Raw genomic sequence first — 27,408 nt, 5'->3', positions numbered from 1 at the left:
CTGATATTTCTTAACCAAGAGGATTGCTTCATTTGATCGATTATTTTATTGCTTTTCTATTAGTTGCTTGTTGGCTCGTGCTTAGTGTTTAGACATTTACTTTCTTTGCGTTTATCTTTAATTGGTCTAGTTTGAGGACCTATACCAGCATCTGCATAATAAAGTTAAAATTCCATTCTAAGTATGGAGCTCGAAACTTACACAACCGATTAGCCCTCTATTTTTATTTATCCCATACGCTTTCTATTTATAAAAAAAATTCGCTCTCAATAAACAACTTAAATTTTTTTGCAGAAATGATGTACTGCGTCTGTCAAATATGCACTTGCACAACACACGTGATATCAGACAGATTGCTCACATACGCTGATGGGCCAAAACATTATGACCACTGCCCACTGCGAGACTGAATGCCTTCTCGTAGTGATGCGATCACGTGGCGCGGTGAGGAAAGAATATAAGCGGGACAGACACGAATGATTGGTCGTCTCGCCGAATACACGGACCGCAAATCCACTGGTACAAGCGACTCTGACGAAGGTCAGATTGTTATGGCCCTGAGTCTGGGAACGAGAATCTCCGAAACGGGAAGGCGGATCGGCAGTTGGCGTACTACTGTCGTGAGCATCTGCGGATAGTGATTGAAGGATGATGAATTTACGAGTATTGGACGTCCATGTCTCATCGCAAAGTGTGGAGACAAGGGCAATGCACGCTGTGTAACGAAGGATAGGCAGCGATCTGTGGCAGATCTGAGGACAAGATACAATGATGTTGCAGGCACATACGTTTCGGATCACTCGGTTGAAAGGCAGCTGTTGAAGATGGAGCTCCACAGCACACAACCCCTACCTGTTCCCGTGTTGACCCAAAGACATCGTCAGTTACGATTGCAGTGGGCACATCATCACTGAGCTTTCACCGTAGGTCGGTAGACACGGGTCGCCTGGTCAAATGACTCGCAATTCTTGTTACACCAGGTAAGTGGCTTTTTTCCTTACACGCTGTCTGGCATCGAGGCGAATTGCTGCTTGGAACATGCGCTGCACCACAGATGCAGGCCGGTAATGTCAGAATTATGCGATTGGGTGCATTGAGTTGGGCTTCCGTGGGAGCTGTGGTGGTAATCGAAGGCATCGTGGCAGCTGTGGACTACGTGAACATTATTGAGGACCAACTGCGTCGCTTCATGCTTGATGTCTTCCCCCAACGGCGATAACATCTTCCGGCAGGGTAACTGTCTGTGTCACGAGATCTGTATCGTGCTGTATTGGTGTGAGGGGAATGATAGTGACACTGATGCCTTGGACAGCAAATGCCCCTGATCTATACCCGTTGGAACACATATAGCTCGTCAGCTGCGCAATCGCAAATCATCGGCCCTTAATTTATGGGAATTGCGTGATATGAGCGGTGGCATATGGTCTCGCATAACTCGCGAAATCTACCAAGGACTTTCGGATCAATGCCAAGCAGAATCATTGCTGTCCACTGTTTGACAAGCGGACCAACCCGCTATTAAACAGGTGGTCATAATGTTTCGGTTCGTCAGCGTATTTGTATGCTTAATAAATTAGAATAATAAAAAGCTGCTACAGATATGACAAAGACCAAACGTGGAAAGCTGAACATTTGCTCTGTCGCCATAGAAACGTTTCGGAAGTCAGTGAATATAATATCCCGGCTTCATTGCTTTTCATTTTCCTAGACCATACACCTTAATTCTTTTCGGCTTAGATCATCAGTAGACTCTCATTTAAAAGTCTATCGACACAATCTCGTCAGATTTTTATACACGTACAAATATGCAGCACAAGCTAGCGCCCAATTTGATGGTGGCTTACGCCGAAAAGCATTAAGCTGTATAGTACATTAAAATAAAACACGATAATTCACAAACAATTCCGACAGGAAGTGTGACAATGGTACCTGAAATTAATGAGAATGTCTATCGTTAAAATGCTGAATACTTCTGCTCAAAGAGAAAGACTTTGAGGAAAATATATGATCTCATCCTCTTCACGCAGCAGACCTCCTGGACCTGTTCATTTCCGTTACAGTTGCGTAACATGAAATTAATATTACTAGTATCTAATAGTCCGTAGATGAATTATTCGCCTCTTGGAGGCTCTCTCGTATACAGTCACGATTTTAGGAAAAGTTCAATACATATTGTGACACCTATATTGACATCTATATGAAGGTGGTGTCTTTTCTTTCGGTCTGTAGATGTCAATATAGGTGTCACAATATGTATTGAACTTTCGGTCCGAAAGGACAGATACCATCGGTGACCTTGCAGCTCTCTTAGAATGAAATGATAATAAAATCAAGACCCTAAGCTGTCGACAGGCGTTGATATACATCAAAGGGGCCAGTTGAAAATGTGTGCCGCGACCGGGACTCGAAACCGGGATCTCCTGCGTGCATGGCAGACGCTCTATTCATGTGAGCCACCGAGGGCACAGAGGACAGTGCGACTGCAAGGATTTATCCCTCCCACTCTCCCCGTGAGACCCACATTCCCAAATTAATGTCCATACACTGCATTCGTAGTGCCCCTGCCCATTACACTCATTACTCGCGGCAGACAATCTTACCGCACCTCGTAAGAGTTCGGGCAATGCGTGTGCATCCAGCATAGAAGAAGAAGGTCAGTGGCTGGTTAGCCTTTAGTCTTCGGGACTCGGTAAGAATGTCTGCCGCGAGTAATGAGAGTAATGGGAATGGGCACTACGAATGTAGTGTGTGGACATTAAGTTAGGAATGTGGGTCTCAAGAGGACCGTGCAAGGGATAAAGCCCTGCAGTCGCACTGTCCTCTGTGCCCTCGGTGGCTCAGATGGATAGAGCCTCTGTCATGTAAGCAGGAGATCCCGGGTTCGAGTTCCGGTCGGAGCGCCCATTTTCAAGTGTCCCCGTTGATGTATATCAACGCCTGTCAACAGCTTAGGGTCTAGATTTCATTATCATTTCATATCGACATCTGGTCCAGATACTACGGTTAGAACTGTTCCGGCGTAACATAAAGTGCCGGCACGTTCGTCGAGCTAGAGCAGAGAGGGCTGTGAGACGAAGTACGCTGACGGACCCCTCTCTGGGACGACACCGAGACAGCAGCGGCATCTATATGTAGAGGACATAAGCGCCGCGCCACCTGGCCGCGGCCTAGTTGAAGACTAGCCGTTCTACGAGCTCTGCAGCAGCGACTTAGGAATCGTATTGTCTCATTTTTATTAGGAGTTGTATATACTGAAACGTTTTTCTTAATTTTTGTTTGCGTAAATTCTAGAGATTAGTATTATCATTTATCTTACTGTAATAAATAAAATACGCTTTGGTTGAATTGTTGTCTAGCGATTCGAGAAAGCAGGTTTCCTAGGCACCTCATATTCTACGAGTAGGCAGGACACAACAAAACAGAATCGAGATGAAACTTCCTGGCAGATTAAAACTGTGTGCCAGACCGAGACTCGAACTCAGGAGACCAGGAGTCTTGGTGCGGCACACAGTTTTAATTTGCCAGGAAGTTTCATATCAGCGCACATTCCGCTGCAGAGTGAAAATTTCATTCATGAATCGAGATATCTACAAGAGAAACAAGAAAAGTACAGTTTGACTAACCTTTGGAGTCACAAAATAGAAACTGTGGTGTGTTATAAACGAAGATGCACCGGCATAGCTTTGGTTGCTCGCTGGAGTGTGCTGCGATGTGGTGTACTCACCCCTCGGAGTGGCCAGTTGGAGCCCCAGTTGGGGTAGGTGCCGATGGTGGGCGCGCCGTTGTCCGAGATGAAGACGACGATGGAGTTGTCCAGCATGTCTCGATCCTGCAGCGCTGTCATCACGCGCCCCACGGACTCGTCCAGTTTGGCGATCATCGCTGCAAACACATCAGTCCACTCGATGCAACTGCGCCACTTGCGATCATGTATAACTTCCATACAATACCGGCGAAATAATGGTAGACTAATGTGACTTGTGGACTCTCATTCGGGAGGACGACGGTTCAATCCCGCGTCCGGCCATCCTGATTTAGTTTTTCCGTGATTTCCCTAAATCACTGCAGGCAAATGCCGGGATGGTTCCTCTGAAAGGGCACGGCCGACTTCCTTCCCAATCCTTCCCTAATCCGATGAGACCGATGACCACGCTGTCTGGTCTCCTTCCCCAAAACCAACCAACCAACCTAATGTGACTTGTTCTTCACTTGAAACTTCTGGACTAATACATCGAGGTCGATGTATAAAACATTCTCATAACGTTTCCTCCAACACTGTGGGAGACATCTTCAGAGGTGAAGCGGCGAACTGCAACCAGAATTCCAGGGAGCGCCGAATATATTGTCACTGTGAAGCGCGCCACAGTCCAGCACATGACGTCGGCGGCAGGATTATCTCTGGTAATGACAACATTCTCGATTGAAAGTAATCGATCGTCGCATTCTTACAGTACAATGTCGACATTCGAATTTTATCTAATTTAATACCTTCCTCCTTTCTGTTAAAACTATTATGTTGTTTATAAATCTCCACAGACTCTCTATTTATGCGCGAATGGTAATCCGATGTTTTCTATATGACCCTAATGTCATTGAATTTTATTTCATGATCATCCCCTTGGAGAACGTGTTCCGCTACCGTCGATTTTTCCGTATGTCCCAGGCGTCAACTCGTCTTGTGTTCACCCAAAATGATGTTAACTCTTCTTTTCGTGGTACCAATATAAACCATTCCACAACTACAAAGAATTTTATGTACGTTTGGTATAGCCCAAGAACGTCGCATATCTTTTACCGATCTCAAGCATTATTTTATCTCCCTAGTGGGCCTTAAGGTAGGATCCACACCATTATTGCTCTATACTATCCGACTGCGATCTGCAGTCTTACTAGTGAACTGAAACATCACATTATATGCGCGCATGTATAGCGAAATTACTGAGATATATAAACTCCGTAATAATTTTAACAGAAATATGTCAACGGTGCACCATAAGAACGTCGATCGGTTATTGTCAATGGAGAATGTTGGCATCAGCAGAGATAATCTCATAGCAGATGTCATGTGATGGACTGTTGTGTACACCACACTGCCCATATATTCGAAGCAGTTGGCTACTTTACATCAGAAGATGTCTCCCACAATCGGAGAGGAGACGTTAGGAGAAAGTTTTACACATCAACCACGGCCTATTAGCCCTGTAGTGTGAAGTGAGGTCAATAGCGGCCGTAGAAGCTTTCACTGTATGATTAATGTGACATAGTATTCATACTCTGAAAGTATTTGTATGGACTGTAGCCACGTATGGAAGTGAAACATGGACGAAAAATAGTTTGGACAGGAAGAGAATAGAAGCTTTCGAAATGTGGTGCTACAGAAGAATTCTGAAGATTAGATGGGTAGATCACATAACTAATGAGTAGGTATTGAGTAGGATTGGGGAGAAGAGAAGTTTGTGGCACAACTTGACTAGAAGGGATCGGTTGGTAGGACATGTTCTAAGGCATCAAGGGATCACCAATTTAGTATTGGAGGGCAGTGTGGAGGATAAAAATCGTAGAGGGAGACGAAGAGATGAATACACTAAGCAGATTCAGAAGGATGTAGGTTGCAGTAGGTACTGGGAGATGAAGAAGCTTGCACAGGATAGAGTAGCATGGAGAGCTGCATCAAACCAGTCTCAGGACTGAAGACCACAACAACAACATTATTCATACTAAGGTAAATCAAATCATTGTTTCTGGAGAGCTGTCAATTGGTAGTGCCTGAGAAGGCATCACTGTCTTTGACCACCAGTGACAGTTCGGGAATTATTCAAAGAGAAACACCCTTGGTCGAGGCGGCTAGCTCCGTTATAAAGAAAAGAAAAACATTTCATTTATTACATGCAGTAGTATTATCATCTACCTGTTGTAGGGAGCGATGCGAGGCTCAATCCACACTGTTGCTAGATGGCTTACCGGTAATTCAGCTGAAATTTAATTGCTTCTTTATACGGCTAGCTCTCGCCTGTGGCCTTGCACATTAGAATTTTTAAAATTGGCTTCAAGTACAGGTTTTATATCCAAGACGAAATGCGCAAAAATCTGTAAAAACAGAAATACCGTAACATGGCAATTAACAGTGGTAGGGGTAACTGCTATCTTATCGTGTGCCCAGAAGTATTCCTTTGCCATTTTTCAGCTACACTACCGGTCAACTGTTTACGATCACACATGTAAATGGCTGTGTACTCTATTTCAATGTACAAGCACATCGCACAACTAAACCAACAAAATAAATATTTTCTCTGTCTTTCGGTAAGTGCAGGACAATATGTTTTCGATTTTAGTCTCTTCAAAGCGTCCACCCTTTGCACTCAGAACCTCATGGCATTCTGGCGATAAGATTTTGCAGTGCTTTTGCAGATATTGCATTCCATTCGTTTATGAATTAAATAGCCCTTCAACATTAAATGACATGTCAAGTTCATTCCATAAGAATTCATTGGGATTTAAGTCAGGTGACTAATTTGGCCAAATCATAGTCTTCAGTTCCCCACATTTCTCTTTTCGACATACCGTCGGCACAATTTAGAATCAGGTTTGGATTTACGGACCTCCTGCAGAATAAACTCACAACTAGTAAGTCTCTTGGTAGGTGAACTGCATTGTTCATCAGTTTCCTGTGATATTCTTCCTTCCTTACTGTTTCATTTATTCCCAATAGATCAATGACTGTATCACCCACAAAACATCCACACCACGACCGACCCTCCACCATCCCTCGTCGTTGGCGTCATACACTGACACTTGGTACGCTGTCCACAAAGTCGACGAGCAAGCATTCGACAATGGCTTCCAAGTACTTACGACTTAGATTAGTGCGTGAATGACGCGTTGGACCATTGCTGCATGCTCCAGATTTTATGTTTCTGTGCCTACTGCAATCGTTTCGCTTTATTTTATTTGCTTGATAATGTCATTTTGACCATAGTGCACCTCTTTAACACTTGTTCAAGGAGACTGTAACTGCACGCATAGTATTTACTTCATCGAGAATTTCAGGCGCAAGTCCTCTGACGTTTACACTGTACATACAGGAAGAGATCTTTCCCCAGTGACACACGTGAATTGGCACCAGTATGCCTTATCCGCTGCAGTGTATACGCCACTATAGGTTGAGGTACGACAAATTTTGTTACTATTGTGTTACTAGAATAGCCTTACTGATGCAGAGCTGCAATCACAGCACGTTTTTCACTATGTCTCCTGATTCCGCCGCGTTAGTCGGTAATACGGAATTAACCTGAGCAGCTATACGAACACACTGCTAGAGGCTCACAAAGTACTGTAAACTAACACGAGGATTGCTACACATACGGCAGAAGGAATCAGCCTTTTCGAATGGAACCGTCTCAAGTAAAGGCGATAGCCCTGCTTAACCGCAAATCCATAGTAGTGATAGCTCACAGAAAACTTTTGACTGCCAGTGGCCTATATTATTTTTGATGACCGTAGACGTGACCTAATTTCGACCTGCTCTTCTTTCATATTAGAAAAGCAACTACAATTCTACGAAAGCTGCCAGCAAAGTAAACATATCTAGAGGCTACCAAGTTATTGTGGACGGATTAATTTTATTTCTTCAGTGAGATAATGTAACTTCTGTAAAACTGATTACTAAGCATTTTTTGAACACCTATCACAGATCAATTTATTTAGGACACCGAACTTCTAATTCCAGCTATTAGAAGTAAGAAAAGAAATAAGAAAAAACTTCTATTTTGAGAAAATACTCAAAATAATAAAATTTACCTTATTTCTCAACAATATACTACAGTATTTTGCCCTGGGATATCGACTGTAATGTTGTTTATTTAGGTCACGCTGGACACGGCTAGATGCAAATAAGATTAACTGACGTGGGCTTCTGTGCCGGTTAATTGTTTGATGCATTGATTTGATACATTCGAAGGGAATTTTCTATAAAGGAACTTACAAGTTGTACTTGGATACGCCATGTAAAACTGTCGTATGACATTGCCTTCTCGTCTTCGTCCCTTCCAGACCATTGCAAAGATGACAGTCTGTGCAATGTCTGCTTCTATCATCCAACTTTAATACTTGATCAGATACTGTATAACACCTATGTACATTATTTTTTTAAGATATTAGATTACTACAGAAATTTTAAACGATTCCGTGAATGCTTCACTTCTTTTAGAGGAGGCCGTGGCGACGCATGTATTTCAGTTACTCAATAAGCAGCGAAGAGTTTGTGTACAGTTTTGTCGAAGTTTACAGTGGAAGGCTTAGCCAGCTAGAAGAGTCACTGCCATGTTGGACAAAGGAGCAAGTCGTCCTTGTGGAACATGCTTTGAAATTTCCAAACCCAAACATCAAGACTGTTTTTAGCCAATAAAACGCATCACTATCCACGCTAAGCAACACATATTTGTAAACACCACAATAATTTAAACAAAAAGAAATTGGAAGTCAAACAAAATATGGATGACGGCTTAAAATATACGAGTAATATTAACGATCGGTTAGTTGTGATTGAGAACGTGTGTGTGTGTGTGTGTGTGTGTGTGTTTATGCGGTTTTAAACAGTACTGGGCTGGTCCCTTGCCTACACCTCTGGAAACACGATGCAGAAACACTTAAAAATGTGACAACACACAAACCAAAGTTTACAGAATTTATTGACATGTGGTGCATACTACTTCCCTACTTTGCGTTAAATAACGCCTGTGGCGACAGGTAAGGCGTCCGGCCACTATGTTAAGTAAAACTGAAAGACGTCTGTTTATTTGCGTACGTGTTTCATTAGAGTGTAGCCTATCAACTAGATACGGTTGAGCCGTAGTTGTGTCCGGCTCTTCGAAAAGCGCACCAGGCGGAGTGCTTTCGCTTCGCGTCTACTGTTTGCGGTGGCGCTTTCGGTTTGGCGCGCTGTTTGGATCGCTACCGCCCTCTGGCGGGAGGTGGAGCAAGCATACGGTCGCGTGACGATCGAGGAGTACGTAGTGGGAGGTGACCGAGAGAGGTGGTGGCGCGAGCGGGGTCCTGCTGTTGGGGGTCGTCAACCGCTCGCCACGTGCTTTGGCCGACCTCTTGGCTGTCAGGGGCTGAGTCTGCCTTACTCGCATGCACGTGGCTTATGAAGCTTCGAAGCCGTGGTGCAGGAGATCAGCGCGTGGGACCGTATGTCTTCTTACCGGCAGTTGAAACCACTGGCAGCGATTGGCTCACGTGTGCAACGTGTTCCCGGCGCTGTGGTGGAGTGTGAAAAGTTGAGTACCGTTTTTATGTAACAGAGTTAGTTACATATAAGAAGGTTTTCAAGTTCTAGTGAAGTGTATGAGTTTCTTCACCAGTGGTTTTGTTGGAGTCGTCCCACCACAGATTTCGTTTCCCTGTCCGCCGGAATGTGGTAATTGCTTCTTGGTCGGGCCGTTTCACTCACACCCCGATGGGGTGATTTAGGGTCGGTGTCACGGGCGTCTGTGGTTCTGAGTCTGTGCAGGTACTGCCCTTGCTACATCTTCTGGTTTTGAGTAACTCGGGGAGGTGGCGGCTTGTAATGGAAGTTTTGGGGCCGATCTGCTATGGCTCTGTAGACCACCAGTAACTATTCCTCCTATTGCGATTTGGGCACTTTACACGTGTCACTGCCTCACCGAGCTAAGGAAAATTTATTTGGGGGAACTGCCTTTATTGTGAAGGTTTGTGTGCTGGTTTATTCACATTTAACTTGTAACAAGTATAAGCTATGTTACTGGCGAGAGAGAACTATTTTGCTTAGTGCAAGCTAGCTAGTTAAAGTTTTTTTTGAATTGTTCCCTTATTGATAAACAAGTTTGATATTGATATAACAAGTATAACAAGTTTAAAACCTTCGTACTGTTAACGTCAGACCTTGTAATATCCTTTACAGAGAACTATTTTATTGTCTTATATACATATGTCAAATTAAAATCTCATTACTGGCAAGTTGTTAATGTCATAACTGGTAATCTGCTTTTCATGATGAAAATTTTCAAGCTATTTGAAATTGTTTCGAAATTTTTTTTAAAGAAATGCCATACTGAAAAATTTATTATTGAGAAAGTTTTAAAATAAAAAGGTATCTTTAGCGGTGTGTGTTATTTCACCAGCACCTCCTGGCCCCTACTTCCACGATAACGTTTTGGAATAACATGTGTACTTGAGTTTTTTGTTTGTGAACCGCCCTAATTGACGGTTCAACAGTCTTTTATCATTTTCATATCCTATTTTTATCATTTTCTACTCGTACCAACGCCCATAAAAAGTGATCTGAGGGGTGTGTTTTATTTTAATCTTGGCTTACCTCTTGATGGTCAGCAGATTCTATTTCATGGACAGTCCCTGTCTTGCATGAAATCCATTTTCAGTTTTGCTGTAGGCTAATGCGAATTCTCTGTTCTCCCCAAGCTTAGAGAACTAAATCCACAACACAGTAGGTTGGGAGGGGATGGGGGGAGTAGAGATCGGAGAGCAAGGAGAGAGATGGTGGCAGACGACACCAGATCTCTCTGACTTGGGGTACGTGACTTGGGGCACGCATATGGAATGATCACTCCCTCCGTATTTGTGGCCGTGTGTTTCCATTGCTTGCGTGAAACTTGCGGTAGAAGTTTCGAGATCTTTCAAGAGAGCCTGTCCGTTAAAACGAATGAATAAGGAACCCATATTCCGCGCTTTTGACACGAGTCGATGGCTCCGTCATGTTGCTCCTGGAAGTTGGAGCTTTGATTGACCGGAAGATACGCCAAAAAAGTGAGTCTTCTCGCAGGAGTAGTGGAGCGAACTAGGCAGTTTAAGACGGGAGGATGTGCAGAAATCCTGTTGGCCGATGTGCACACGCTGTTCAGTTGTACCAGGAGGCAATTACGGTGTAACGCAAAGCAACTGCTTGCTGGCGTACCGTTAGATAGTTCGTGACCAGCGCTGGTTAGTATTCCCAATTCATTGTACCAAACTCTTTTGGAAATGCTGATATATTTGTCAGGTATGTCGTAAGCTACATTATTACACCGCCCTGTTTTAGGTTGAACAGTGTGTTCGTTATCTTCTTTCAATGACTGTAATTAGCATCCAGTTTTTCTCTCGCCCTGCTCTTGTTCTGTGCAAATCGATTAACAAAATTTTAAGTTTATCAGCCCCGAAAATTTCTGTGAATGAATAATAACAACTTTCTCTCTTGTTCTTTGTTCTCAGCAATGCTTGTCTCTGATGTAGTATGATAGATCTTGCACAGGTTTATAAAATCCCTCTTGTTCCCATAGAGGCCCCCCACTCCCCCCTCCCACACCCCCCCCACCCCCCACCCCCCATGCTGATCACTTCGTCTGCTAAGTTACCGCCAAGTCTATATTCGTAAGGGACAGCAGTACTCCAGAACATTATTTGTTACTCAGTTAATCCTCCTCCATGTAAAAAAGTAAGTGTAGTAAATCTAACGGTTTAAATTCAGTCTTTTACTTCAGGCCTTGCAGGTCATTCTCAGATGCATCAGGAAATGGATTAAAATGTTTATGTACAGGGTATTGCTAAACCTTGCGTTCGTCTCCATAAAGCCATACTATACTTCTTGTTTCCGTTGCATCAGAGCAAAGACATTGTTTTACTTTTTTTGAGAGCAGAAATTCCTCCTACTTTAATTAATCACAATGTGGCCAGTGCACTTATAGGGTACGACTGCATCATCAATGGATGTAATAAAAAGTTAATTGACATTAGAAGTTAAATGTTTTGAAGTCCCATTTCTGCCTATTTTTGACCAGAAACCCGGATTAAGGTTACTAGTTTACCACCAGATCAGTCCATGCTACCACACCAGAAAAACAGATGGCTCAGAAAAAAAAATAGTAAAAGTTTTTGGTATAATGAAAACGGCGGTCTCAATACTACAGAATAACGAACAAGGTTGTAACTTACTAGGAAACTAAATTACAAAATAAAATACAGCAAGCTCAAGATTATTCGGGTTAATAGGGAGCTGAGACGCCATTGCTAAGTGTCAAAAAAAAAATCCTACGTATCACATTTTATAGCCCAGTGTAGTACTTACACGTTATTTAGCCGGAACGAGGTAATTTATTTACAAAATTACTCTTACCACACTGAATTCCGTTCGCGTTCCGGACTGCAATTCAGTCTTTCCTGTTTCTATTCTTCATTCACATGTTTCCTCACAGCAGCTCTCGTTTTTCGGGAAGTCGAAATATCGGTGGCGTCCAACAACTCTGCATAATGACCAGGCAACACATTTGAGTGCCTCGATGCGAGTCGTAGCAATTTCCTCGGTCAGCCCTGTGTAATCTTCAGTGCCTTGCGCCTCCTCGCGGTACAGAAGAGCAATTTGGGTTGCCTGCTCAGCAGGCGTTAAGCGGTGAGACGATGCGCAACGTGCCTCTAAAAGCCGTAGTTCGGGCGTGGCCTGCAGAGGGTGACATTTGTTGCCATGCTTTCATCCCCTGTCACATGAGACGAAATAGAGCCTCAAACGGTATCACACCGTCTGCCGGGTATTAATATGGGCTGTACGGCCCAAAAAGTTCAAGTCGACTGGAGAGTCAATCAGTGGATCTACTTCTTGGCCCGACGCCTAGCCTCCTAGGTAGGACGAGTGCCAGCAACTAGTCTCTGATGAGTGCCGCTCGTCCGTCAGTTCTTCTTTTCACAACCGGACTTAGAAAAAGTTCTTGGAAGCATTTAGCAACCAGATTTGGACTTTGATTCAGAGCGATACTGTACTGAGGTCGAGTGTCTTCCAAACGAAAGTATTATAACTGGCTCCGTAGTAAATAATAGGAAGTTTGACTTTGTCACTCAGTAGTTCTGTCAGTGGTAGCCACCTAACTGTAACTGGTACAAAAGCAGACATCATTCTTGAAGTGTACTCTCCAACAGAGCAGAATACAGTAGGCTCACCTTCGCTCTCTTGTCCTACCTGACACCCGTCGTTGAATGTATCCATGTCATGTAGCTGCTCATATCGTTGTTCTTGGAGATCATCATTTAACCATTTCAAAATATTTTCGCCATCTCCGGCTTCACACTCAGTAGTTTGCACTTTATAGGAAAGTATTCGTTCTAATTATAACAGAATAGTTCAGACTCCATTTTTATTTTTTAGAAAACTCGCTGAACTATGCACAGATATTCCGTAAGGCGGATAGTCCACTCCCAGTTCATAGTAAACTTGCTGTAGCATGTACACACAACTACACGCACTTGGTTAAATTATACAGTAAGTCATCAAAGTTCAGTTGCACAAGACTCAGTAGTTGCGTAATGTTTTTTTTTTAGTTTTCACATTGAGAAAAATTGTATCTTTAAATAAGTTTCATATTCTTACTGTGACATTCATACGGCAAAATGAAACTGTCCCAGGAAAAGTTTCATGTACTACATCTACATCTACATCCACATACTTACTCCGCAATCCACCATACGGTGCGTGGCTGAGGGTAACTCGTACCACAACTAGCATCTTCTCTCCCTGTTCCACTCCCAAACAGAACGAGCGAAAAATTACTGCCTATATGCCTCTGTACGAGCCCTAATCTCTCTTATCTTATCTTTGTGGTCTTTCCGCGAAATATAAGTTGGCGGCAGTAAAATTGTACTGCAGTCATCCTCAAATGCCGGATCTCTAAATTTCCTCAGTAGCGATTCACGAAAAGAACGCCTCCTTTCCTCCAGACACTCCCACCCGAGTTGCTGAAGCATTTCGGTAACACTCGCGTGATGATCAAACCTACCAGTAACCAATCTAGCAGCCCGCCTCTGAATTGCTTCTATGTCCTGCCTCACTCCGACCAGATAGGGATCCCAAACGCTCGAGAAGTAAAGAATAGGTCGTATTAGTGTTTTAGAAGCGGTCTCCTTTACAAATGAACCACATCTTCCCAAAATTCTACCAATGAACCGAAGACGACTAACCGCCTTCCCCACAACTGCCATTACATGCATGTCCCAATTCATATGGCTCTGCAGTGTTACGCCCAAATATTTAAACGACATGACTGTGTCAACGGCATCTGATATCAGCTACACTCCCACGCCAAAGCAAATGATGCAAGATCCATCTTTCATGTATTAGCGATTTTAAAATCAGTGACGTTGAATAATAGCCTAGTTGTTGTGGCTTTCAGTATCAACACCCAATGTGCAGAAAAGTTTACACTGAGAATGTTTTTACTGACCAACAGTACTTTGCATAGTTACTATGCACTCTATTCTGCTGTGAGCAGTTGTGTGCAATAATTAATTTTATTTTGTTATTTAATATCCTGAAACGTTATTGTCGTACTTTTTCTTTATTATTAAATAAATCACTCGACGATGAGTTGATGAAAAGCCCAAACCGTAACGGCACCTTTTGTGTAACAGACAGATAAATATAATAAGAAACCCTAAGTAAATAATTTTATATGTCGATCTCGTCCTGTCGGTCGGTATAATTCAACAGAAGTTTTAAACAGCTATTAAATTATTAACACTATGTCTCACAAAGGATGTTCCTTTTATACTTAGGAGATGTGGATATAAAGGACGGCTGAGTATCGTCGGGGAAGAGTGTACTGTAGAGTTAAGTTCGACGTGCGACGCACCTGCGTATGTGCGGCGGTCGGGGTCCGGGATGTAGGGGAAGCGGTTGATGACGTCTTGCGGCGCCTCGAGGAACTTCCCGCGGTTGCCGGCGTGCGGCGCCACGTGCGCCAGGTAGAGGAAGAGCGGGTCGCGGTCGTCGTGCTGCTCGATGACGCTCACCGCCTCCTCCGTGAACACGTCCGTCGCGTACTGGCCCACCTTGTCCCAGGCCACGGTCAGGTTGCGCCACAGGCCGAACCCGCTGTACGGCGTCCCGTTGTACTGTGCGAGGCAGCAGACAGAGACTTACCGATAGCAGTAGACGATACGTCTCTTTAATATACACTAATGGCCATTACAATTGCTACACCGAGGAGAAATGCAGATGATAAACGGGTATTCATTGGACAAATATATTATACTAGAACTGACATGCGATTACATTTTCACGTAATTTGGGTGCATAGATACTGAGAAATCAGTACCCACAACAACCACCTCTGCGCATTGAGTCAAACGGAGTTTGGATGGCGTGTATAGGTACAGCTGTCCATGCAGCTTCAACACGATACCACAGTTCATCAAGAGTAGTGACTGGCGTATTGTGACGAGCCAGTTGCTCGGCCACCATTGACCAGACGTTTTCAGTTAGTGAGAGACCTGTAGAATGTGCTGGCCAGGGCAGCAGTCGAACATTTTCTCTATCCAGAAAGTCCCGTTCAGGACCTGCAACATGCGGTCGTGCATTATCCTGCTGAAATGTCGGATTTCGTAGGGATCGAATGAAGGGTAGAGCCACGGGTCGTAACACATCTGAAACGTAACGTCCACTATTCAAATTGCCGTCAATGCGAACAAGAGGTGACCGAGACGTGTAACCAATGGCACCTCATATCATAATTCCGCATGATACGCCAGTATGGCGTTCACCGCGATGTCGCCATACACGGACGCGACCATCATGATGCTGTAAATAGAACCTGGATTCATCCGAAAAAATGACGTTTTACCCTTCGTGCACCCAGGTTCGTCGCTGAGTACACCATCTCAGGCCCTCCTGTCTGTGATGCAGCGTCAAGGATAATCGCAGACATGGTCTCCAAACTGAAAGTCCATGCTGCTGCAAACGTAGTCAAACTGTTCGTGCAGATGGTTGTTGTCTTGCAAACATTCCCATCTGTTGACTCAGGGATTGAGACGTGGCTGCAGGATCCGTTACAGCCATGCGGATAAGATTCCTGTAATCTCGACTGCTAGTGATACGAGGCCGTTGGGATCCAGCACGGCGTTCCGTATTGCCCTCCTGATCCCACCGATTCCATTTTCTGCTAACAGTCATTGGATCTCGACTAACGCGAGCAGCAATGTCGCGATACGATAAACCGAAATCGCGATAGCCTACAACCCGACCTTTATCAAAGTCGGAAACGTCATGGTACGCATTTCTCCTCCTTAACGAAGCATCACAAAAAAAAACGTTTCACCAGACAACGCCGGTCAACTGCTGTTTATGTATGAGAAATCGATTTGAAACTTTCCTCATGTCAGCACGTTGTAGGTGTCGCCTCCGGCGCCAACCTTGTGTGAATGCTCTGAAAAGCTAATAATTTGCACATCACAGTATCTTTTTCACGTCGCTTAAATTTCGCGTCTGTAGCACGTAATCTCCGTGGTGTAGCAATTTTAATAGCCAATAGTGTACATCGTTGTACATGATAACACTGCTACATAAATATGTAGGTATGACAGTGGTTCCTAACCTCTCTTACACGATTACGCCTGAGTGCAATTACATATTAGCTATTGCCCCACTCTCTCTTTCCCCCCTGCCTTTCGTTGCACCTCCCTCACCCTCCACCCCCGCCCTCGCCGTCATTATCTTCATCACCAAGGAATGAAAGACTCCTCATCGAACACTTTTATTTTTTTTTGCTGATGAAATATGAATCATATTTAATTTGTGTGTGTAGTGTGTATGAATGAGCGTGTGCGCTCACGCACGGTGTGTGTGTGTGTGTGTGTGTGTTTGTGTGTGTGTGTGTGTGTGTGTGTGTGTGTGTGTGTGTGTGTTACAATGAATCACGAAGGAATTCAAGATGCATCGCAAGTGCTACTCACAAATGCTTCTCGAACACAAAAGCTACACTCAGTCAGTGTAGACGCTTGCTAAAAAGCATGCTCCCCCGCACTACTCCTCTCCAGTGCGGCCCTTGCTTGACCTTGAAAACTGTAACCGTATTTAAAATCAAAAACAAGTTATAATGTGTGCACTATAATTACTACACTTCATATCTGCAGTCCTTACTTCTGAACTGTCAGAAATTGGAAGCTTTCTGGCTGTTAATCCTTCGCGTCTGACCACAGCCACTAATAGTAATGGTTCAAATGGGTCTGAGCACTATGAGACTTAGCATCTGAGGTCATCAGTCCCCTAGAACTTAGAACTACTTAAACCTAACTAACCTAAGGACATCACACACATCCATCCCCCAGGCAGGATTCGAACCTGCGACCGTAGCAGTCGCGCGGTTCCGGACTGCGCGCCTAGAACCGCTAGACCACCGCGGCCGGCCTAATAGTAATGGTAATAGTAATAATAATACTGTGTAGAGCACTATACTAGCCCTGCTGTACTTACTACAGTGTCGTACGGCCTATTAATTATTTATCGGTTTCGAAGTGATTAATGAAGGAATTTCTGCACTACCTCAGGGGCTATCTACAACTTGGAGAAGGCATTTTCTTGAGATTTTTAAAATTTATTTCGTATATTTCTCACTTTTATCATCAGCGATTCACGAGGCAAAGCGTAACATATGTGTGTAGTGTGTGGACTCTGTGAGAAGCCTTGTCAACATCCACCTCATTGTTGCTATTAATTGAGAAAAGGCAATTATTGATTGAGCCGTGCGTGGCTAGTGTTGGCGCCATCTATTATTTTACATTCTTTTTTTTTACCATACTGCCACCTCGTTGTGTTAGTTTAAATTTCTGTTGTCACTGAGTTGCTGCTTTGCCTCCCCATGAGCGGCAGCTGCGGCGCTTATCGGTGTTAGCACTGACGTATTATCTTTGCTGACTGCTTTTATTTCCCGGTTGTCGTGTGTTAGCAGTTAGTGAGTTGGGAGGCACTGTCAGTGCAGTTTGGAAATGCCAGTGTCTGACTTAGGACGCAGCAGAAGTTCAGCCAGAGCGCGGCTGCATTGAGGTCTGGACAGCCATGTCTCGCTCGACGGTTGCCGATACGTATCACTTGAGTGCGGACCACCTGGGTTGGTCGTCGGTCAGTCGTCTTGTCGGACGACTTGTATGTTGGCCTGCGATCACTTATGGGTTGCCTGCGTGTGCCGACTCGTGATTCGTCCGTGTTATTTCACAGTCACTGCCGTTAGTATTGTCTAGTCCTTCGTGCAAGTGTTCGTGAAACTGTGTGTAGCTTGTGATGTCGACTGCTCAGTTATTTTAGTTCTGTCTCCGTACCAATGTGTGGCGGTCGGTCGGTTGGCGTGGAGCAGCGAGGAAACCTCCGCCGGACGCGGTTTGGCCGGGCCTGCTGGCGGTCTCTACACAGTGTCGGAGTGTGTGGGGCTGTTCCCATTGCTACGAGGTTCGTGGCTCGCCGAACCTGGACACGAAAGCTGAGTTTGTATCTAATTTACCAACAAGTCAAGACTGTTCACATTGTGCCGTTTGGTTCTCATTGTTGGTTCAAATGGTTCAAATGGCTCTGAGCACTATGGGACTTGAGATCTATGGTCATCAGTCCCATAGAACTTAGAACTACTTAAACCTAACTAACCTAAGGACATCACACAACACCCAGTCATCACGAGGCAGAGAAAATCCCTGACCCCGCCGGCAAACGAACCCGGGAACCCGGGCGCGGGAAGCGAGAACGCTACTGCACGACCACGAGCTGCGGACTCTCATTGTTGGCTGTTGGACTTCCCACGAGCAACAACGTGTCTGTTCGAGGTGGCGAAGGTTAAGCCACCGTCTGGTGGAAGACTCCACCAGACGGTGGCTTAACCTGTATTTAGTTATTTGCAATTGAAGTGCACCAGCAGAATTTTCTGCCTTGTGGCCGTTAACGTTCCGATTAAATGCCCTCGCCGTTGACGTAAATTTAGGTAGTGCCCTTTCCTCATCGTGTTGCCGCTGTCCAGCACGGTTTGTAGTTCGACAGCTTAGTGTATGCTTGGTTGTGGGCGTCTATGCCTTTTACGTTTCCATTGAACTCCCGGTGATGTGCTGATCGAGTGGTGCCCAAGTTACATTGTCGGTGGGTCCATTGACTGTCTGTTAGTGGGGTTGTCGTCGGATCGAGAATTGTTGGGCCGACTGCCTGTCTCACCTAAGTGAACGTTAGTAATTCAAGTGCTGGCCGAACCCCAAAACTTCTCAGCGCCGTTAGCTGCATTACCTTTTTTTTATTTTCTGTTGTGTGTATTTGTATGGCTCATAGCCGATGGTTTTGAATCAAAGTTGAATTGTTTTTAGTTGTGTTTGAAGTCTTGGGCATTCAGCCGTTTTAAAGTTAAAGTTCCTTGCTTGTCAAGTGTTAGATTGTTTGGGGCCTTCAGCCTAATTTAAGATAAGGCTTTGTTGTTTAAATATATTTTACCTTGAGTTTTAAGTCATGGGGCCTTCAGCCGTTTTTAAATTAAGGATCTTTGTCTTTCGAGCATCAGACTGTTTTGGTCCTTCAGCCTAATTGAAGATAAGGCCTTCTGCCTCGTGTTTTTTATTTGTTTTTTATTTAATTTTACCTTGAGTCTTAAATCAACTGCCTTCAGCCATCTTTAAATAAAGGTTGTTGCTTTTCGAGTGTTACATTTTTGGGCCTTCAGCCAAGTTATAGTACTTAACGTGAGGCCTTCTGCCTTCTTAATATTCCTTTTGGCCTCTGAATTTTGAGTTAATGGCTTTAGCCGTTGTTTGTTTTTCAATTAAAGTGGCTGTGGCCTTAAGGCATTAGATAGTGGCAGTGTATTCAGCCGATAACAAAGTTCAAGAATTTGTACTGTAATGTTTGGTCAAATAAATAAAGATATATGTGCTCGAGTGTAACTGACAGCCGCACATTTTCGCCCCTTTCCACAATTCCAACTACCTATCCCGACCTGCGGGTTTAGCAGGGAATTTCATTGATAATGTATATAATCAATATTGGAGTCTTATGAAATTGTGATAACTGGAGTCATATGTTGAAAGTAATTTAATTTCCTGACTGAAACAGAATCGAATCGTTTGTAGCACTCAGGATGGGAACCACTGATATATGATAATGTTCTAATTTTTAAAATTATATGCGTGGTGGTTTTTATTTACAAAACCAATATTTATAATTTCGTGTTTACGTCTATCACTCTATAGCATCACGAAGAATAAAGGTTTCAAAGAACATTAACTCAATAAAATTTCATTCAACGGCCAGATCGTTTATTCATAGTGTAAAACACTAGTCTTCAGTACGAAATGAAAATGTATACTTCGTATAAATTGATGGAACTTTATCATTGGAGTCACCACTATCAGAGAAAACATGTATATTGTAATATTAATCTTTAAAACTGTCCATATTACAAAATTTAGCGTTGGAGACCTCTGTATTTTACGAAACAATTTATTTCAAATATGTTTTCGTTCTCTGCTGACCTTGATGTAAAATGTGAAATTATTTGTATTGTAATTTACATATATCATAAGTCGTACTAAAATCTAATTAAAATTGCTTTGTTGAGACGTCATACATGGTTTCCCAGGAAGAATGGTTAATATTCAGACAGGAATCGTGATTCAAAGGAAATAACTCTAATAAACATTGGCTCTAAAACGCATACATTAAGAGCTACGAGCACTTCTGTGCACCTTACTCCTACGGATAGCGCTCCGTCTGCCACCAATAGCAGCCATAATGGAGATGTAAGAATGAAGATGGACCGAGGAAAGGGCCGAAATCGATTGTCAACAAATAGAAAAACTGAAAACACAATCTGAACTGCGTTACAGATCTTTAACATTTTAATTGTGTGTCGTCGTGCTCTGTAGCGAAATTTGGTCCACCATTGCGGTAACAAGTCTATACAAGAAATTCACCTGGTATCCCAATTTTTATCCGTATTTCAGATTATTGTGCCGATGTGGAAGTCTCACAAAACACCACTTATTTCAGTATTGGTAAATACTAGAGTAAATTAACACGCATTGGAGTTCTAAGAATTGACATATCGTAATGTGATGAGGTTAGCTTGTATGACGGCTCGGTTAGATTTGTGTAGGACGACTTTTGCTGTACGCAGGTTCACAGAGCAGGCAGAGTGTACTCACGATATCCTGCAGGATGTAGTCGTAGTAGCTGACGAAGCCGCCGTAGTAGCCGAAGTGTGAGTCGAAGCCGCGGAACGTGGGCGTCATCTGCTTGCGGTAGTGGCCCAGGTGCCACTTGCCCACGGCCCTCGTCACGTAGCCCAGGTCCTTGAGGTACTGCGGCAGGATCTTGCCCTCCGGCATGCCGCGGGGCTCCGCCGCCATCAGCGGGTACCCCTGCATGCCTGCCGTCATGTTAACACATCCGTCATTAGAATACTGAGGATCCGTGAACACTGTGCAAAGAAATTCTGTGCTTTGCGCTACACCAGTTCAAGAAAGAGTTCTGCAATATGCCGGGTGATCAAAAAGTCTGTATAAATTTGAAAACTGAATAAATCACTGAATAATGTAGATAGACAGGTACAAATTGACACACATCCTTCGAATGAAATGGGGTTTTATTAGAACCAAAAAAATACAAAAGTTCAAAAAATGTCCGACAGATGGCGCTTCATCTGATCAGAATAGCAATAATTAGCATAACAAAATAAGACAAAACAATGATGATGTTCTTTACAGGAAATGCTCAATATGTCCACCATCATTCCTCAACAATAGCTGTAGTCGAGGAATAATGTTATGAACAGCACTGTAAAGCATATCTTGAGTTACGGTGAAGCATTGTCGTCGGATGTTGTCTTTCAGCATCCCTAGAGATGAGATTTTCACTCTGCAGCGGAGTGTGCGCTGATATGAAACTTCCTGGCAGATTAAAAGTGTGTGCCGGACTGAGACTCGAACTCGCAGGACAGCTTCTGTAAAGTTTGGAAGGTAGGAGACGAGGTACTGGATGAACTGTGAGGACGGGGCGTGAGTCGTGCTTGGGTAGCTCAGTTGGTAAAGCACTTGCCCGCGATAGGCAAAGGCCCGAGTTCGAGTCTCGGTCCGGCTCAGTTTTAATCTGCTAGGAAGTTTCATCCCTAGAGCTGTCGGTCGATCACGATACACTTGCGACTTCAGGTAACCCCAAAGCCAATAATCGCACGGACTGAGGTCTGGGGACCTGGGAGGTCAAGCATGACGAAAGTGGCAACTGAGCAGACGATCATCACCAAACGACGCGCGCAAGAGATCTTTCACGCGTATAGCAATATGGAGTGGTTCTAATAAAACCCCATGTCATTCCAAGCACGTGTTTCAATTTTTACCTCCCTATCTACATTATTCCGTGGTTTATTAAGTTTTCAAATTTATACTGACTTTTTGATCACCTGGTACATTCTGTGACATTTTAAACTACAGGGTAACCCAGGAGTAAAAGAATGTTTCAAATGGCTCTAAGCACTATGGGACATAACATCTGAGGTAATCAGTCCCCTAGACTTAGAACTACTTAAACCTAGCTAAGGACATCACACACATCCATGCCCGAGCGAGGATTCGAACCTGCGACCGTAGCAGCAGCGCGGTTCCGGACTGAAGCACCTAGAACCTCTCGACCACAACAGCCGTCAACCCAGGAGTCAACTAACATTTGCAAATGCACTAATTGGCGGTATAATATAGACAGAGGGGTAAAAATTAACAGCCATGCCTGAAATGACATGGAATTCTATTTAAACCAAAATCGGCTGCAGAAACTGGCCAAAGGATAGCTCTATGGGTTTGTTTATAAATAACCTTCTGCTACCAATCACGATATTCCTTTATTTATGTTTTACACGACGCGTTACGGGAAATGATTCTTATTTTCAAGTGTGTATTTCTTAGTATTAATACATTTTTTCATAGTTTTCGATGCATGTGGTTCTGCTTCGTCGCCGTCTCACACATGTCAAATATCACTGACAACTTTGATTGCATAGTACACATCGACAATAGCTTACATAAACAAAAAAGTTGCATGTGTAAGTTACTCTCGATGTGAGATTCTGGACAAATTGGCCATAAGAAAACATAAAGTCAACAAAACAATGCTGAACATCACTCATTGAAAAACTTACGAGAAAATGATGTAGCACAAAGAAATACACACTTGAAGATGGGTATCATTTCCCAAAGCGCGTCATGTAAAACGTAAATAAAAAGAAATCGTGACTGGAAAGAGAAAGTTACTCTAGCCGAAACTTATTTATAAGCAAACACATTGTTTTCACAGTCGCAGACTTTCAAGAAAACCACATATAACGGACTAAATGAGGAGGGCTCTATATAGAAACTCGTCAGTGACGCCGCATGAGAATCGTGTAAAAAGTAAGCTGTAGTCGGAGAGGAATTCACATGCTCCAGCAGTCGTGGCGTGTTGACTTTATCTGGAAATGCACACCTAGTGAAGCTTCACTATCAGACTGGAGAATATGCTACTGCAGCTTTACGGTCCTATAGCCATAAGAAAAGTATTGGAACCGGTAAAAATCCAGTGAGAAGTGTTCCTGTGAAGAAAATTGTCAACCATGGGTTGTTTAGACGGTCGGACCCGTAGTGGGCTACCACACATGAGGACGTCTTATGCTCCGAGAGTACAGGAAGAAATAGACACTTTATCGGGTTCACCCCCGCATAGTGAAGGCAGAACTCATGAAGTCAGAGCCCGTCAAATCCGCATTACAAGCACTCATGTTTGGGCATCACTAAGGCGTACCCTTCAATGCTGTCCATATAAATTTCAGTGTCAGCACGAAACGCCGGCCACCGATTTTGTGATGCGGAGGGCAAAAACCGTTGAAGATGACGATTGGTTGTTTAACGCGTTGTGAATCGACGAAGCCCATCTCACACTCCCAGGGCCTGTCAGCACTCAGAACTGAAGAATTTGGGCTCCAGAAAATGTTACAATTGTCTCGGAAACCGCATTGCATGACGAGAAAGTCACGGAGTGGTGTGGATTTACCACATCAGTCGTGATCGGAATTTTTTTTCTTCGAGGAAATGCTTTTCAAACTGTCACCATAACGCGTGCGGGACACCGTGATATGTTAGAGAATCGCATCATCCATGCGCGGACCCTCCCGCCGGGGGTTCGAGTCCTCCCACGGGCATGGCTATCTGTGATGCTCTTAGCATAAGTTGGTTTAAGTAGTGTGTAAGACTAGGGACCGATGACCGCAGCAGTTTGGTCCCTTAGGAATTCACACACAAATGAAAATTTTTACATCATCCCTACCGGGTGGTACGACTTTTATGCAGGATGGCACTCCACCCCATATTGCTACACCTGTGAACGATCTCTTGCGCACTTCGTCATGGTTGGACCCTTCAGGTACCAAGACCTCAATCCGTGTGATTATTGATAGTGAGGTTACCTGAAGTCACAAATCTAGAGCTACCGTCTGACATTATGGATACTAAAAGACAGCATCCGAGGGCAGTATCTCTCCCTACCTACTGATATGCTGTACAATGCTGTTCATAACATTGTCCCTCGACTACAGATATTGTTGATGAATGACGTCCGACATAGTGAGCATTTGCTACAAAGAACATCGTCCTCGCTAAAAATCAGTTTCTATGCTGTTCAATGCTTTTGCATCATACGGAGCACCATCTGTTGATCATTTTGTGTACTCTTTTCTGGTTTCAATAGAACCTCACGTCATTTCAGGAATGTGTGTCAAGTTTTACACCCCTACTTACATTATTCCGTGACCTACTGAATTTTCAAATGTGTACGGACTTTTATGTCATCCTGTACGTCTTTTATGTAAACGTTTCCGTAATTTTCTTTGCTTTATTTAAAGCACAAAATTTTTTCTTAAAGGAGGAAGGAAAGAAGTCCTTCAGCAGCGGTCTCACGTTATGCCGCTAACATGCAACCATAATTTGATAGTGATGGTCAAAACTACGATTGTCTCTTGTATTTTTATGAAAATGAGTAATTTAGCTTGTAGCATTAATAGAGCTTAATTACGACAACAATTTGTCTGTCAACAAAAGTGAAATGTCAATGGCTAAGACTGTCACAACAAAAATTTACCTCCGATTTTTGAGTAAAGCAGTGAAACATACTTCGGTGCAACTGAAGTTCGAAGCATGAAGATAACCTCATCATATACTTGGGTCAACAATCTGTGGAGAGATTTTCAAGATGATTAGTGATCTCGGATCTGGTTCTGGTTTCCGAACGATCGATGATTTTTATTTTTGTTTGCTCTCTTTAACCTTATCTGACGATCATCTAAATAATGATTACAGTTACTTTGTAGCGAGAATGAATAATATTGCACAATGTTAAAGGAATAAATTACGAGAGAAAAAAGAAAAATGAAAGGTTACAGACTAAAGTCCTGTCGACGACGACTTCATTATAGACGGACCACAAACGCCAAGTGCCCGAGGACGCTGCAGGAAATCGACCGGACTCTTTCGAAGAAACGATTCCGGCATTCTTCTTAAGCGGTGCAGGAGAATCAAGGGAAGTCTAAAGCTCTATAGCCTAACGACAATTTGAACTGTGCCCTCCCGATAATAATAAAGAGAATAACAGTGACAGAAAAAATGTAGATATCCGTGGAAAGTTTACTAAGAAACCAAACATAGGAAAACATTAAGTCAGCATTTACAAGACGGAAATATAGAGCGATCAGTTTCATCAGTCCGCATTAAGAACACTGCTGGATTGCGAAACCAGCATTTTTACATCACATGTATCTCGATATTGGAGTTATACGCTATGACAAAAATTGGAGCGGTGCGTGTAGAGTTCGCGCAACTTATTTCTGCGCGTAGACAGTTCGTTCATTGTAGGAAGAGAAAATGTCGAATCCATTTCCTTGACTTTTACAGTGAAAGTTTGCTGTTTCCTAAATTTTATGGTTTTAGATTAGCGGTAAGTACCGTATGAATCTTGATGAATGAGTTTGCGAGTGTGAAAATACACTCCTGGAAATGGAAAAATGAACACATTGACACCGGTGTGTCAGACCCACCATACTTGCTCCGGACACTGCGAGAGGGCTGTACAAGCAATGATCACACGCACGGCACAGCGGACACACCAGGAACCACGGTGTTGGCCGTCGAATGGCGCTAGCTGCGCAGCATTTGTGCACCGCCGCCGTCAGTGTCAGCCAGTTTGCCGTGGCATACGGAGCTCCATCGCAGTCTTTAACACTGGTAGCATGCCGCGACAGCGTGGACGTGAACCGTATGTGCAGTTGACGGACTTTGAGCGAGGGCGTATAGTGGGCATGCGGGAGGCCGGGTGGACGTACCGCCGAATTGCTCAACACGTGGGGCGTGAGGTCTCCACAGTACATCGATGTTGTCGCCAGTGGTCGGCGGAAGGTGCACGTGCCCGTCGACCTGGGACCGGACCGCAGCAACGCACGGATGCACGCCAAGACCGTAGGATCCTATGCAGTGCCGTAGGGGACCGCACCGCCACTTCCCAGCAAATTAGGGACACTGTTGCTCCTGGGGTATCGGCGAGGACCATTCGCAACCGTCTCCATGAAGCTGGGCTACGGTCCCGCACACCGTTAGGCCGTCTTCCGCTCACGCCCCAACATCGTGCAGCCCGCCTCCAGTGGTGTCGCGACAGGCGTGAATGGAGGGACGAATGGAGACGTGTCGTCTTCAGCGATGAGAGTCGCTTCTGCCTTGGTGCCAATGATGGTCGTATGCGTGTTTGGCGCCGTGCAGGTGAGCGCCACAGTCAGGACTGCATACGACCGAGGCACACAGGGCCAACACCCGGCATCATGGTGTGGGAAGCGATCTCCTACACTGGCCGTACACCACTGGTGATCGTCGAGGGGACACTGAATAGTGCACGGTACATCCAAACCGTCATCGAACCCATCGTTCTACCATTCCTAGACCGCCAAGGGGACTTGCTGTTCCAACAGGACAATGCACGTCCGCATGTATCCCGTGCCACCCAACGTGCTCTAGAAGGTGTAAGTCAACTACCCTGGCCAGCAAGATCTCCGGATCTGTCCCCCATTGAGCATGTTTGGGACTGGATGAAGCGTCGTCTCACGCGGTCTGCACGTCCAGCACGAACGCTGGTCCAACTGAGGCGCCAGGTGGAAATGGCATGGCAAGCCGTTCCACAGGACTACATTCAGCATCTCTACGATCGTCTCCGTGGGAGAATAGCAGCCTGCATTGCTGCGAAAGGTGGATATACACTGTACTAGTGCCGACATTGTGCATGCTCTGTTGCCTGTGTCTATGTGCCTGTGGTTCTGTCAGTGTGATCATGTGATGTATCTGACCCCAGGAATGTGTCAATAAAGTTTCCCCTTCCTGGGACAATGAATTCACGGTGTTCTTATTTCAATTTCCAGGAGTGTATATGACATAAATGGTCGCATATTTCGATTGCGTTGGCAAGGAAGCTTCAATTTTGTACACTGCCAACGGACACTGGACTTTAGTATGTGATATAAATTTGAACTCGATACCTGTTCCCCTTTTTTGAAGTCAGAGAGACAGACAGACAGAGCAACTGACTGACTGACTGCCAACAAAGTGATCCTATAAGGG

General features: G+C 44.2%; 1 protein-coding gene across 1 annotated transcript in view; it reads right to left on the bottom strand.

Annotated features, from left to right (window-relative positions):
• LOC126175996 (arylsulfatase B-like) overlaps nucleotides 1–27,408 on the bottom strand; it is a 268,709-nt gene that overhangs the window by 23,892 nt on the left and 217,409 nt on the right. Inside the window, exons 4-6 of the mRNA XM_049923109.1 lie at nucleotides 20,938–21,161; nucleotides 14,628–14,889; nucleotides 3,725–3,882 (exon numbers count right to left, since the gene is read on the bottom strand). Coding sequence (XP_049779066.1) covers nucleotides 3,725–3,882; nucleotides 14,628–14,889; nucleotides 20,938–21,161 — 644 coding nt within the window. The remainder of the gene's footprint in view (nucleotides 1–3,724; nucleotides 3,883–14,627; nucleotides 14,890–20,937; nucleotides 21,162–27,408) is intronic.

The sequence above is a fragment of the Schistocerca cancellata genome, chromosome 3, assembly GCF_023864275.1.
Source record: "Schistocerca cancellata isolate TAMUIC-IGC-003103 chromosome 3, iqSchCanc2.1, whole genome shotgun sequence".
In the NCBI taxonomy this organism is placed as follows: Eukaryota; Metazoa; Arthropoda; class Insecta; order Orthoptera; family Acrididae; genus Schistocerca; species Schistocerca cancellata.
This window is presented reverse-complemented; position numbering and strand designations above follow the sequence as displayed.